This window comes from Chelonus insularis, unplaced genomic scaffold, assembly GCF_013357705.1.
Source record: "Chelonus insularis isolate UGA/USDA-ARS -01 unplaced genomic scaffold, ASM1335770v1 contig_56_pilon, whole genome shotgun sequence".
NCBI classification, from domain to species: Eukaryota; Metazoa; Arthropoda; class Insecta; order Hymenoptera; family Braconidae; genus Chelonus; species Chelonus insularis.
This window is the reverse complement of record NW_023276648.1, coordinates 1141113-1156593: the sequence shown is the minus strand read 5'-3', so window position 1 is coordinate 1156593 and position 15481 is coordinate 1141113. Positions and strand designations below refer to the sequence as shown.

Below are 15481 nucleotides of genomic sequence, written 5' to 3'. Positions count from 1 at the left end.
TTGGATTTTCAATTTACAAAAAAATTTGTGAAAATCAGTGTTGTTTTTTAAAGTGTCTGATGAATACTGTAATTTGGAGTGTCTTGAATCTTCTGATTCTGACATCGACGTAGCAAATATTGAAAATAATCCGTCGAATACAATTATTTTAAAGAAGAAAAGAGATATTTGGAGCGACGACGAAGTTACCTGTTTATTAAATGTAATATCCGAATTAAAAATTGTTGAAATGTTAGACAGCAAAAAATATCGCTCGAGTGATGTTTTCAAAACAGTAGCAGAAGCTCTGGAAAACATCGGCTATAATAGAAATTTCGACCAAGTACGAAATAAATACAAGTCTCAAACAAGTAAGTAGAAACATATTAAATTTACTTGGTTAATGTATTAATTATTGTTTTTTTAAAGAAATTGTGGTCAAGAAATTTATTTGAAATGTTGAAATTCCACAAAAAAATGAATCTTATTTTTTAGAGAAGAGTATTTCATTGTAAAACGACAACTTAACACCAGCGGAGCATATCCTGATGTTAAAAAGCAGTTGAAAAACTTCGAAAAATTAGATGAAATCTTTGGGTCAGAGGGAATCGATTCATTAAATGCAGAATATACGAAACGTAAGTATACATATTTTTAATAAAAATTATTAGAAAAATATTTTACGTATAATTGAATATTTCTCTAATACTATCCTGTTTATTTTATAGCTATAAACTCAACCAAGCGTACAGAGACACCATCAACTATAAGCGATAGTTTTGATGCAAATAACAGTAACTCTCCGAAAGGTATCTTAGCCAATAACTGTTTTCATCGAGGGCGCAATGGTCTCCCCAACAAGAACAACAACCGTTATTGAGTAGGCAATGGTCACAACAACAGAGTCAACCGCCATCAACGAGTGTCGATTGGTCACCGCAGCAAGAATAAAAGCCTCCACCAAGTGGCATATGAACACATTGGAGAAAATCATCAACATTTGTATGTGAACAGTAGCGAAATAATAAGATCACAATAAATTTTTATCATTGAAAAAATTGCATTGTCTTAAAAATAATGTTTTCACACTGCCGATAACTTGTAAAGTAAAAATAAATCAAGGCAAGTCAAATTGTATTAAAAAAAAAAAAATAAGTTCTTAATATTAAACTACCTTAATTACTATCCTTGACATTCGCGGAAGGTTCCTGAACTAACTTTTCGTTCCAACTCTTCTTTTAAATATTTTTAAACGATTAATTCACGGATATCAATATGCACTAATAATAGAAATAATTATTAAAGACTGTAGCTACGACGTTCGGCATTACTTAGATTTGCGCAACGCTTTGGTATTTTTTTATATTTGTCTGTGATGGTGAACCGAGTTAATTATTGTCCCTAACTCTTTTTAATGCTCGACTGGATATTACTGAACAATTGGATAACGACTATTGGACTGCGTTAATGGTGTAAATGATCATTATATACCGTAGCCACGACGTTCAGCATTAGTTGGATCTACTCGAAGCTTGAGAATATTTTTTCATTGGTCGGTGATGGTGAACTGAGTAAATTATCATTTTTAACTTTTCTGCTATTTGATTTAATGTACCTCAACAATCAGCTGACGGCCATCAGGTCGTGTTAATATTCTCAAGCTTTGCGTTGATTTAACTAGAGTCAAACGTCGTAGCTACAGTATTTAATGATAAATACTCATCTAGACACTATTTGTTCACAGTACTATGTTATCCGAATGCTAGACAATCCGTCATAAATTTTATCTAAGGAAGTGCATTCTTCACTCTCCTCACGCCTCAGCAAACAAAAGTTTCCATAGAATATTTGCCTGACGCACTCCAAGGTTGTTGGATTATGACCTTGAATATTGTTTCCATCCATGCCTGACATTGACCTGCCCACTTTCATATTGTTGGTATATAAAATTGCCCTAATGCACTAAACGTGTTTCTGTAGAATTTGTAGGAAAATTCTTGATGGTTTGCAGTCACTAGTAAGAACAAAAATTGACCGAATTCTTATTCAATCATGAAAAATTAATACAAAATGAGTCAGATGTTGATAATTAACTTTCCATAGGTTCTGAATATTTTTACCTGTCTTAATAAGCAAGCTAATATAACGTCCATCATCAAGTATACTTTTCATAGCCTTTAAAAAATTTGTACTGTCTTGAGATCCGCTTTAAATTACTGAACGTTTTGCTATACAGTTTATAGTACAATTTTCAGGGGTTTGCTTGCAGTCACTAATAAGAATAATAATTAACCTCATAATTTAAGTATGACAAATCAATACAAAATATGTAAAATAACCATAATATACTTTATATAGCTTCTGAAAAATTTCAAGTCTCTTTATAAGCGAGCTAACATAGGCTGTAGGCTTCAGACTGTGTCTCCTTCTGAAACAAAAGAAGAGTAAATGACGTGATTTATTACCGAAAAATAATTAATTTCTCAATGCACTGTTTGTAACGAAATAAAATCTTTTATTGTCCGTTTCTACTTAAAATAGTTATTTTTACATACATTTATTAATTCATTCTCTTTTATTTATATTTTTAATTAAATCCAACATATTAATATACTCGTGAGACTCTTGCACCACTTAACTATGAACTAAACGTCAATTCCGCGGTCGTTAACCTTCGTTGTTGCGTGTATCCCTTTATTAGTCATAGAAGCAGTGGATATGCAGGATCACCGATTAAAAGAAACGGGATGTTGCAGCGTCTTTCCATCATGAAACTATACTTAATAGGCAAGCTTTCAAATGATTTATTTACGCTTCTTCGTGCTCTACTGAATATTGCAAAATGAATTATCAACAACTATCAGACGGTGTTGATAACAAAAATAATCAATACGGTAGCTACGACGTTCGGCATTAGTTAGATCTACGCAAAGCTTGGGTATTTTTTTATATTTGTCTATAATGGTGGACCGAATTAATTATTGTCCCAAACTCTCCTTAATGGTCTACTGAATATGTTTGAACAATTAAACGCCTATTAGACTGCATTGAGAATAAAAATGATTATTAAAGACTGTAGCCACGACGTTGAGCATCAGTAATATCGTCGCGTAGCTTGAGAATTTTTTTTTAATTGTTCGTCATGGTAGACCGGGTTAATTATTGTCCCCAACTCTCCTTAATGCTCTACTAAATATCTCCAAATAATGACAACTATCAGACTGCGTTGATAATAAAAAAGATTATTAAAAACTGTAGCCACGACGTTGAGCATCAGTTAGGTCTAGGCGAAGGTTGCAAATATTTACATTTGATCTGTGATGTTGAACCGAGTGAATTTTCGCCTTTATTTCACCCTAATGCTGTTTTCAACATATTGAACTAAGATTTTATTACATATGTTCATTGTTTTAAGGAGAAATACAAAAAATATCAATTTTGGGTACATTTATTTTTTAGTTTGTAATTTGTAGTCATTTTGTTCGTTTATAATCATGCCATATTTCTGCCATCTAGTGGATTATCTGAGTGATTTTTTTTTGAGGCCGTGATTCTACAAGATTTGAAAAACAGGTTTCTTTTTTCTCCCGCCAACATTCGATTCCGGTGGAAACGGTATATTTTCATTCCAACTCTACCTTCTTTCTTGGAATGGTTGAGTTGTGTGCGTTTTTTACCATTTCCAACATCGAAAATATGTGTAGTTATGAAAGTTTTCGGAATTTTGAACTCGCCTCTACTCGACCATCTGGTGGAAACGCTTAAAAACGCAGTTCGCCTCCGGTGGGAATGCTTTCATCTCGTCTCAATTTTTTTTCAACTCGGCTTCGGTGGAAACTGAGCCATTGTAACACAGTGCCTCGTTGTGTTCCTAAATGGAAAGCACCCTCTATATATATATGCGTAATATCTCTATGCCTCTAGATGTCAATTCAATTAATTATTTTTACCGTGATTAAATTCAATTAATTATTTCCCGTGATTATAAACATAAAAAAATAATACAGTACCGGACATAAATGGTGTTTAATTTTTTGAAGGTTATACATGCAATTTCCCTATACTGTCCTATAGAAAATCACACAGCATTTATGTCCGGTACTGTACAATTGCGCTTGAGTTTCGTAAATGTGGAAAACACCCACAGTTATCATAACATAATGGTGAAACTGGCCTTATGCGTATTATTTCTATTCTGGTTGATTTTATAAAAGACAACTGAAAACAGTTAGGTGGTGGAACTCGATCTAATTTGATTATTTTTTTTTTAAATTCGGTGTGTGGAGTGTATTGTATATTTTCAATAAATTATTCAAATTTAAGCTTAATAAAAATGTCATTTGAAGGAAAATACAACACTAAAAGTCCTGGTAGGAAGTTTAACAGTAGAGTACATAAAATGAAAGGTTATAAAAGTATAAAAATAATAAATTGTTAAATTTGTTAAACTATAGCTGTAAAAAGGCTTATGCGAGAAGCTCACGAATTGGCAGAAGCAACAGAAGAATATCATGCTTGTCCTTTAGAAGATAATCTTTTTGAGTGGCATTTTACTGTTCGTGGCCCACCATCATCTGAATTTGATGGAGGCATTTATCATGGACGGATTATTTTACCTCCTGAATACCCTATGAAACCTCCAAATATTGTTCTTCTTACAGTAATTAATTTCAAATATTGAAAATTTATGTATCTGTAATTCGTTATTGTTATTTTATAATTTCAGCCAAATGGCCGATTTGAAATTCATAAAAAAATTTGCTTGAGTATATCTGGCCATCATCCAGAAACTTGGCAACCATCATGGAGTATTCGAACAGCATTGTTAGCCTTGATTGCATTCATGCCAACTCCTGGTAACGATACAATAGGTTCATTAAATTATAGTGTTGAAGAGAGACAAAAACTTGCAAAAAAGTAAATAATTTTAGTCTGCAGAATTTTAATCCTAATTCTCTATGTGACATAAATATTAATACTACAGATATTTATAGGTCTCAGAAATGGGAATGTGAAATTTGCGGAAAAATTATAAATTTGTTAAGAGAAGATAAATTCTTCAATAGTAAAGAAACTGATAAACCGATCTTGAACTCTCCAAATGCATTCAATGTAAGTAATAATCTATTAGTACATCCCAAATAATGATATATATGTGAAATAATGGTTTGGATGTTTTGTAGGCATCTAACGTATCACGCTCAGTTAATATGGTACCAAGATCTTCTACTAGCCACACTTTTAATGAAAATTCCATACAACGATTAGTTAATTCACAACTTCTTGACAATTATACACAAGAAAATACCTTGAATCAACAAGAAAATTCGCTTTCATTAAACAATATATCTGGAACTCTTCTTATTATATTTTTATTATCAGTTATAAGTTTGTTGATACTTCGACGTTTATTTTTTCTTTAGCCAATGAGCACTCAACGTACTATTATACACATCTATGATTGAATATGAAATCAATAAATGAAGGATTTTACATGAATGACCAAATAATAGATTTAACATAATGAAAACTCATAATTTATTGTGAAACATATTCTATTTTATAATGTTTATAAATATTTTTTAACAATTAAAAGTTGTCTCTCCATTATTATCAATTTTAATTAAAAGAATAATTTTTTCTTATAATGAAATTAAAAGTATACTACGAACAATTTTCTTAAATTCTCATCTATCAGATTCTTAAAAATCTGAGTTCTTTTATGTTGGATTTTTTTACAGTGTATGCACTTGAAAAAATATAAAACTATCTTATGGACTAAACTCTAGACGGCAGAAGTCGATAATACTAAGTCTGCAATTTAAAAAAATTTTATTATAATTATTATTGTCAGGAAAAAATTGTATATGATTTTTGAATCATTATTAAGACAATTGAAACATACAGTTAATGCAATTTTATTGTTTCTCCGAAAATAATTCAATCAATGAATAATCTTGATGGATTTGAGGTAACTTATTATTAACTTTCAAACAACAGTCACAATGTGCGATAAAAAATGGTTAGTTAATTGATATAAAACATTTGAACAATCCTTAAACGTAATGAAACCTTTTGTTTCTTAAAAAAAAAAATATAAAGCAATGGTTGCAACAAAAAAACTCTTAACCGAAATCAAACCGTGTTTATTTACTTTTTATTAATAGACATAAATTAACTAGAATTTAATAAAACACATTATATATATAAAAACTAATTATGTAGGTAATATAAATGTGTATAGTAATTTATTATTCATTAAGTTACACATCTAGTAGCTAAGATCCGAATCACTGCAAGTTTTTCTCGTCAAACTGTGCATTTTTTATTTGTTTTTTTCACGTGAAAAATATTAAGGAGTATTTAGAAAAGTAGTATACACATCGGAAAACAAAGATTTTTTTTTCATCAAAGCCGCAACTTCTTCGTGTGAAGAGTTATTTGGCGTGATCAAGTAATACAGTACAATATTGTAATATTTACAAGGATTTAGCGCATTAAACTTATGTTTATAATTACAATACTATCAGATTGACAAACCTATCTTATTGAAAAATTTACAAATTAATACACAGCCAGGTACGTTTGGCTTCTTTAAAAAATTTTCCACTTTATCATGGGGATTTAATTTTTATTTTTTTATTTTTTCAGTTAGAAAGTGTCTCTCCTTTATGTACAGCGGGCAGTACCACAGCACATGATCGGGATCTTGGCTGTGGTATCCGCACTTATATCTTGGAGATTCTATTAAATTTAGTCGGTGAAGAGATTCCCCTAAGCTATTGTGGTTGGCTCTGAGTCGATTAACAGTTGTGATTGTTTCTCGTGTGAGATTGGTTTTATAGTACCAAGGTTTTGTTTTATTTTTTCTAAAGTACAATTTGAAAAATTCTTTACCTGCCTCTTCACTTTCATCAATTAAGAATGTCATTGTATCTGAGCTACATTTTTGTTTTAGAGTTTCACGAAGGTCCGTAAAGGGCAGAGAGTTGGGATGGCTTGGAGGGGATCTGGTGGCTATTTTAGCCAAGTCGTCTGCATTTTCATTTCCTCCGATTCCATTATGTGATGGGACCCAAAAAAATTTTATATTGTTATCGTTATTTGTTAGAGTGAGAATTTTGACTATGTAATTATTGCCAAGGTATTCTGCGCGGTGGCGTATCGTAGGTAGCTTGGATTCTCCTAAAAGAATATTGAGAGGAGTGGTAACGCGATACCCAAGAGCCGCTCTGACGAATTTGTACTGTATTTTTTCCAACTTTTCTGTTAGTAGTTTCGTAATAGGGTAATATATAAAGCTCCCATAATCTATTAACGACCGAACAAAGCTTTAATAGAAAATAGTTCACGTTTCAGGGCCACAGCCCCACCATGTGCCCCTTAAGAAATATATAATATTGAGTACTTTAAGACATTCACTTTGAACTAGATTTGTGTGTGCACTGAAAGTTAGTTTATAATCAAAATTTATCCCAAGCCATCGAGCTTGTTCACACGATTTTATAGTATAGTCATCAATTTTAATTTCTATAGACTCTGGAGTAATTTGCTTTCTATTGAAGTGTACTAGTTTTGTTTTCTTAGAGGATAATTCTAATCCTATATTAGCTAGGTTTTCTCTAATTGTTTTGATTGATTTAGTGATTAAGTTTATTGACCTTTGTAGAGATTTATTTTGGCAGTATACAGCCACGTCGTCAGCGAACTGCGAAACTGTCACGCTTTTGGGAAGATTGACTGTGATATTAGCAACATATATGATGTAAAGAAGGGGACTGAGGACCCCGCCTTGTGGTACACCCTTATTTACAACTATGGTTCTTTCCACAAGGATCTCCGTGGAGACTTCTCTGTTATACATAATAAACTTGATGAACTCTAACACCTGTTTGGAGCAACCAACACTAGCCAGCTTATCTAAGAATAGGTTGCATTGGACATTGTCAAATGCACCCTGCACATCAACAAAGGCCCCGAGAGTTTCCCTCCGGTTAAAAAACCCGTCTTCTATAAATAGAGAAAAATTGGCCAAGTTATCAATACAAGACTGCCCTTTACGAAATCCTGTCCTTCTATAAATGTTATAAATAATGTTTGGTAGTTGTATAATTGTACATTAAATTCTTAAGTCATTATTTATTGTGTAATCGAAAACAGCTGTTGCAGCGCTGCGGAAAATCGATGCCAAAGAAACTATTCTTTTTTTTCAAAAAAATCCATAACAAAAAATCTGTAACTCAAAAACTAAATATTAGTGCTCTAGGGATGCTCTAGTGTCAAATAGGATACCACATTAGGCCCACATTGGGAATGTAACGCTATTCTCTATTGAGACCGAGTAAAAAAAGCTTAATTAAAACAAGTTATATATAAAAACTGAATTGTTCGATTATCTCATTTTTTATGATTTTATATTGTTGAAATACTAATTATTAAACGTATTTTAATTCAATGTCCTCGAAAATACATATACTGAAATTTGTTTCGTGGAGGATTTGAACCTACGATCGTTACCTCGCTCGCATCTGAGACCAGTGCCTTTACCCGCTCAGCTATTCAATTAAAAAATTATTACTATTATATTAATATGAACGAATCCATATGTATAATTTTTTAAAAGATTTCTATAAATCATTATTCACTTCTAATCTCAATAATAAATAATTTTGATGGTTTAAATATTTTTATACTTCTAAATTATTTATTTTTTCTGAAACTACAATATACTTCAAGTCAACGTAATCCAGTTAGGCTTTGATAAAAACAATTAAATATTATTTTAAAAAAAAAGGATATCTGAAAATATTTAAATTATTAAAATACTTTGTTATTGGAATTTAAAGAAAATACTTAATATAATTTAGATCGTCTTTATTGTAACAAATTTGTTTTGAATTCATCCTTAAAACTTTTTGATTCGTTCTTTGAACATTTTAATGAGGCTAATGTAATATGTACCTAATTTAGATGTAATTTTTGTTAGCCTAATGCGGACCTGATAAACATTTCCTAACAAATGACGAACTAAAACATCGTTTCAGTTAAGTTTATAAGGTTGTAATTGAAAAGGTAGTGCGAAATTAAGAAAATCTTATTTCATCCTAAAAACAAATTGATCAGGCATAGGTTGGAAATGCCTTATTTACGGCAACCCATTCAATTCCTAATTAAGGCTTAATAGGTATTTAGGCATACCTAAAATAAATTCTACTCGGGAATATCACAAAAATTGATTTGTGCGCACGTTTTATAAAGCCTATTCAAAAAATGTTTAATATGTTCAAAATTTAACTAATAAAACGAACAAAAAAAAATAAGAGAAATTTCGATTCAAATCAATTAAAATTATTTATTATAAAATTGAATTGGACTTTAATAATTAGAATGAAAATAGTTGATCTAATATAAAGTGAGATGTAGAGAGCTAGTTTCACGAGGTGATCCTAAACCAGTGTCGAATGAAAATTAAGAGGCTGAAGCTGTTGAATCCTAAAAGAAAATATAAATTGGTATTGTTGCTTAGAGAAGTAAACGTATGCCCAACATTAGACACAGCATTGTATCAACATTTTAATCGAAGTTTATTAGAATTGAATCAAGTGGTTCTGGCAGCAGAAATTCTAAATAAATTTCGTGAAGATTCCTGCTGAATCTTTCAATAGAGATGTGATAACCCTGCTTAAACAATCCTCTTGGGAGAGGGGAGTTCAATAGGAAAATTGCATCGGAAATTTTCTATTGAACGTTTTTGTTTTTTCTATAGAAATTGCTTGAATCCTATTCAACTTCCTAATAGGATTTGATACTATTCAATGGGAATATTGTTGTCTCAGAATTTCCTATAGAATAATGCAGAATCCTATTCGATTTTTCAATAGGATTTTAGTGGATTTTATAGGACTTGTGAGATTACAATTTCCTCATTGAAAAGAGGCGAATTCTTTTCGATGTTTCAATAGGATTTGATATAATTCAATGGGAATATTGTTGTTTCAGAATTTCCTATAGAATAATGCAGAATCCTATTCGATTTTTCAATAGGATTTTAGTGGATTTTATAGGACTTGTGAGATTACAATTTCCTCATTGAAAAGAGGCGAATTCTTTTCGATGTTTCAATAGGATTTGATATAATTCAATGGGAATATTGTTGTTTCAGAATTTCCTATAAAATTAAGGGTAAACCTATTGAACATTTCAATAGGATCTTATTGCCACAAAAAAAAATTCTTTTAAACGAAAGGAAATTTTAATTCATTCTAGAAGTTTTTTGTTTACACGAATTTGTTGTTTAAATATACACCTGGAATGAAATTCATTAAAAACTTTGTCCGAAAATTCTGATTATGATGAGATTTGATCCTGGCATCTTCGGGTCCACAGTCCAGTATGCTACCAACTGCGCTATTCTAAAACATGGAAACATGACTTTCGCCTAATCTATTTGGGTTAACAATTTAAAATACTTTGAACGTTTATTAAGTTTGCATCCTAGTAAGTATCTTAAAGCAGAAAAAGAATGATTGTCATTTGTGAAGATATGACAGGTAGAATGCAACTCAGAAATTATATATTTATTCCAATGTCCCATGATAGGATTTTATATTATTTAAAATAAGAACATTGAGGCGCCTCGGGCGGAAAAATATAGATATATAAAAGTATATGAACTTTTGCGCACTAATTTTAGGCAAATAAATAGATAAAATAAGAAAATATATATAGGAAAAGATTCGCGCAACAACAATCTATGGAATGAAACGAGATGAGGACGATTGGTTGAAGAATAAGTAAAATATCCGAAATTAAAAATCTAAAGCGATTTGACAGATTGTTTTTTTTATTTCTAACTTTTACTTGTTTACATATGGCCGACCAAAATCTGCCAACGTTAGTTCTGAAGTAACTTGGTATTGTGATCATTGTAATCGTGCTGGTCATAGTACATTTCAGTGCTTTAAACTTAAATCTAATAATATTCCACAAAATATCAAAATAGAGCAAGAACCTCGTGTTAGGCAAATGAAAAACAGAGCAAGTGAAATTTTGTAATTATATTGTAAACGAACAGGACACATTATTACAGAGTGTCGCAAGAGAAAATTTAATAATTCTAGAAAGAATAACTAGAAATTAAATGAAAAAACCGTTGATGATGCCTATCCACTTCCCAAGATAACTGATATTTTAGATCAGCTGGGAAAATCAAAATATTTCACTATTCTCGATTTAGCTTCCGACAAAAAAAGTATGCTTCCAGACATTTTATATAGTTTGTATCTTAATTTCAGTGAAAGGAAAAATTTTCCATTAGTAGAGTCCAAATACATTAAATGGATCCTGTTTTCTATTATTTATATCGAATTTAATTGTTATCAACAAAAGAAGTATGCTTATATACATTTGACATAGTTTATTACTTAATTTCAGTAAAAGAAAAAATTTTCCGTTAGTAGAGTACAAATACATTAAAGGGAAACCGTTTTCTATTGTTTATAACAATTACAGGGTGTTATGAATAAATTAAATTCGCGAGAGTAAATATAGAGTCATCAGAGACCTTATCTAGTCGATATTAAACAAATTCTACTGGAAAAACTGAAAGCTAACAATTATTGACGTTTTTTCATTATTTACAACAATTACAGGCTGCTCTAAACAAATTATAGTGGCGAGAGTAGATATAAAATTAATTATTTACTGAAAAAAAAAATTTTGTTTTTTTAACTGATATTTAATTTGTTTTTACGAATATTTTTTTGCAGTTAAACACGCGTGATCTATTTCTATTATTTAACCAATATTCAACCGGTTTTTAACCAATATTCAATCGTTTTATACATCCGGATATATAAAAAATATTTTAGTTTTTTAACTTGTTTTATCTAGTTAAATACCTAATATTCAACCGGGATTTAACCGTAAATATTTAGTTAAATACGCGAGTTATTTTACTACTCTTTAACCGAGAAAAAACGGTTGAATTTCGGTTCGATTATTTAACCTGTTTTTAACCATTTTTTAACCAGAAAATAATTGGAATTTAACTCAAATTTAACCGAGTTTTAACGATTTTTAACTGTAGAATTGCAGTTCCTAGAAACCGCGAGGGTTATCAAAAAATAATCAATACTTAGTTAATATTCCAAAATCTCTTCACAAATTCGAAAACCTCCGCTGGAACAAAATTCGTTCTATGTTTTGATACATCTTTAAAGATTCCAAAATAAAAGTTAAATTATATTCGAGTAATATAATAGAACTAAAATCAGATTAAGTAAAAACTATATTGAACGAGTACCACTTCTGCCTCCCCCACTTATAAAAGAATAAAAAATTTTGTATATGGCCCACAATGAAAGAAGATACACAAAATTTTATTAAAACATGCGAATCATGTCAAAAAAACAAACTAGATCGTAGGAAAAATAAAAACCCAATGGTTATCACTACTACTTCAAATGAACCATTCCAAAGAATATGTCTCGACATCGTAGGTCCTTTAACACAGACAGAATGCGATAACAAATATATATTTTTACACTCCAAGACGATTTAACAAAATTTTCACAAGCATATTCTATCCGTCAGCATGATACTCAAACAATCACTAAGTACTTAACTACCCAATTTATCTGTGAATGCGGTCTACTTGAAAAATTCCTAACTGACCAGGGTAGAGAATTTACATCCTCCCTGCTAAAAGAGGTAGCTAAATTTTTCAGAATTAAACAAATCCAAACCACAGATTATCATCCTCAAACCAACGGTGCTCTAGAAAGAAGTCATGCTGCTCTTGCAGATTATCTGAAACACTTTATCAGACTGATTGAGACGAATGAGTTGACATTGCCATGTTCTCATACAATACCTCTCCACATACATCAACTAATTTCACATCGTATGAATTAGTCTTCGGCTACAACCCTACCTTACCTAGTGCTATAACAAAACCTACAGAATTTAAATATACATACAACAACTACATTGACGATTTGACTTATAAATTGCCAAGATCTCGTAAAATAGCTCATGAGAATTTGATAACTTCAAAAATGAGAAATAAAGACTATTATGATAAAAATTCAACTGTCAAAACCTACAAAGTAGGAGAACAAGTCTATCTAATAAATGAACAATTCCCTAGATACGAAAAACTTTCACCTCGTTATTCTGGTCCTTACAAAATAATTAAAATAAACTTACTTGTGAACGTCACCCTAAAAATTAAAAATAAAAACGTAATAGTTCACACTAACCGAATTAAAAACGCATACCAAAGGAAATAATAATAATTTGTTGCAGCTTCTTGCCAACGGTCTTGGGCCACTATAAAATACACGAAATTAAACACAATCCTGGAATATTCTACTACGACGTACTTGGTAAATTAACACTACCTGATAATACGTGGAAACTAGTAACCTACCTAGATATCACAAACATCGATAAAAAAATACTATAAGTTGAATCATCGCTAAGTGACACTAAATCTTTATGTAAATCTCACCTATTATATTCTTGCCGAACAACCTTATCACTTCTGGATCGTTCAGCGCCAGAATTACATAAATTAGAGACAGAAGTAAAACACCTCTTAGGCACAAATAGAATCAAGCGTGGTTGGTTCAATCGTCTCGGTACCATATTAAAACAATCACCGGGAACCTTGACAACGACGACGCATAATATTATAATAGAGTAATTTCTCAAGTTCAGGAAGATGAACATCAATTGTCACAACTATTAAAAGCTCAAGTCCAGGTAGTTAGCACGACGATAACAAATTTTAATGAAATAATTACGAATTTTCGAAAAAGTAAAAAAATCTTAAATGACAATATCGATACACTACACCAGTATCTGGTTAATTACTCTCAACAAATACATCACTCAGAAATAAAAGACAAAATCGAAAGTCATCTCTCCTATCTATTTCTCCTATTCAATGAAATAGGCGATGAATTAACAACATTACTGAATGCTATTTTATTTGCAAAAAGCAATGTTTTGTACCCTAAAATAATCAGTCTAGCCCAACTTATTTTAGAATTAAAGAAAACTATCGCACAGATACCTCCGGGATGTCACTATCCTTATCTACTAGATGTCTCAAATGCTCATTCTTTGATTAATCTAATTACTCTACAAGCTTATTTTGCCAACTACAGACACGTATTTATTATTATTATTCCATTAATAAGAGATACAAATTACGTACTGTATAACCTTATTCCTTTTCTTTCCCTACAGAATCTTAACAATTATCTATTTATTCAACCAGCTTATAAGTATTTAATCATATCCGAAACAAAAACAAATACTCTTTGATTAAAGATATGTCATATTGCAAAAAGGCTGAATCTCCCTTCCATATATGTAAACTATTCCTAAAACATGCGATACTAGAATGATTCATATCTCCAACGAAAAATGGTACAAATTAATTGACAAAAACATTTGGATGTACGTCCTACTAGCAACAATTTCAATATTAATTTCATGCCAAAATACAAATGTATTCGACATAAACCTTCAAGGTACAGGAATTTTTGAATTGAATCCTCATTGTAGAGCTTACACCGCTGCTACGTTACTCACTGCAGAGAGTTCATATACAAGTAAATATACAATGAAAATTTTACCTTTCGAAATAACCACTGATGATTGCTGTGAGATGAAAAATCTAAATTTATCTGATTTACCCACTATCAAACAGTTGCCTAAAGTTGATATCAATTTGAATAACCTAGATGTAAGAAGTCATAAATTATCAGCAATATCTAATATGCTAGACAACTTGAAAAAACATAAAATTCTAGATTATAAGGTACTAATATTTACATATATTGGTTATATCGTCTGTACATTACAAATAATTTATATAATCTTAAGATGTTGTTGTCGGCGTAGATTAAATAAGCTACCTAGAATATTATCTCCTCATGATGACAACGGTCCAAGCAATTTTTTAAAAATGGTGAATTGTCTAACTCTAAATATCTGTAACTCCAAAATAAGTCCTCATAGACCAGTACACTCACCTATTTTTTTCGAAATAGTAACTTCTGATGCATCTAATAATAATATTGTGAGTGAAGAGACTCGCTCTCGTGTATAATTAAATATTAGAAAAACATCAAAATACTTTAGATTAAGTAAAAATTGTTGAAGAAAGACGTACAATGTACCAAATCACACGAAAAAAGGGCATAGAATTCATTGTTTCGTTAAAAACTATAAAAAATAATGTAGAAATTCGAAAAAATCAAAGAAATGTAAAAAATAATTCATAATTACTAATAACTAATTATAAAAATTTTTTTGAGAACATAAATCAGTGACAGCTGGTTTGTAATCAAGAGATACGGTAATGTCTCGTGCGCCAAGCATAAATCTGCCGCCATCTTGCCCTTGCGTCACGACGAGGCACTGCCGTGTCTCTATACAAGCTATAAGGGCGAGTTTCACCACATAGCAGACTGCTATTGTGTACCAA

General features: G+C 30.8%; 1 protein-coding gene and 2 long non-coding RNA genes across 5 annotated transcripts; 2 read left to right on the top strand and 1 right to left on the bottom strand.

Moving 5' to 3' along the window:
- Positions 1-172: 172 nt before the first annotated feature.
- LOC118070343 (uncharacterized) lies at positions 173-850 on the top strand. Its single transcript, XR_004690753.1, has 3 exons — positions 173-350; positions 475-617; positions 708-850. It is a non-coding gene; the product is annotated as an uncharacterized lncRNA (long non-coding RNA).
- A 541-nt stretch (positions 851-1391) lies between these two features.
- LOC118070342 (uncharacterized) lies at positions 1392-2748 on the bottom strand. The gene is made up of 4 exons (XR_004690752.1): positions 2535-2748; positions 2329-2407; positions 2100-2251; positions 1392-1993 (listed from the first exon to the last, which is right to left on the bottom strand). It is a non-coding gene; the product is annotated as an uncharacterized lncRNA (long non-coding RNA).
- Positions 2749-3787: 1039 nt separating this feature from the next.
- LOC118070366 (ubiquitin-conjugating enzyme E2 J1-like) lies at positions 3788-5582 on the top strand. Of its 3 annotated transcripts, none has more exons than XM_035088922.1 (6): positions 3788-3882; positions 4054-4349; positions 4434-4639; positions 4706-4896; positions 4974-5091; positions 5163-5582. In XM_035088922.1, exons 2-6 carry the CDS (start codon positions 4313-4315, stop codon positions 5400-5402), a joined length of 792 nt encoding a protein of 263 aa, XP_034944813.1. In that variant the 5' UTR covers positions 3788-3882; positions 4054-4312; the 3' UTR covers positions 5403-5582. The 3 variants fall into 3 exon arrangements, with proteins under 3 accessions (XP_034944813.1, XP_034944812.1, XP_034944811.1); XM_035088921.1 differs by having other exon boundaries at positions 3805-4019; positions 4127-4349; XM_035088920.1 differs by having other exon boundaries at positions 3805-4349.
- The last annotated feature ends 9899 nt before the right edge of the window (positions 5583-15481 follow it).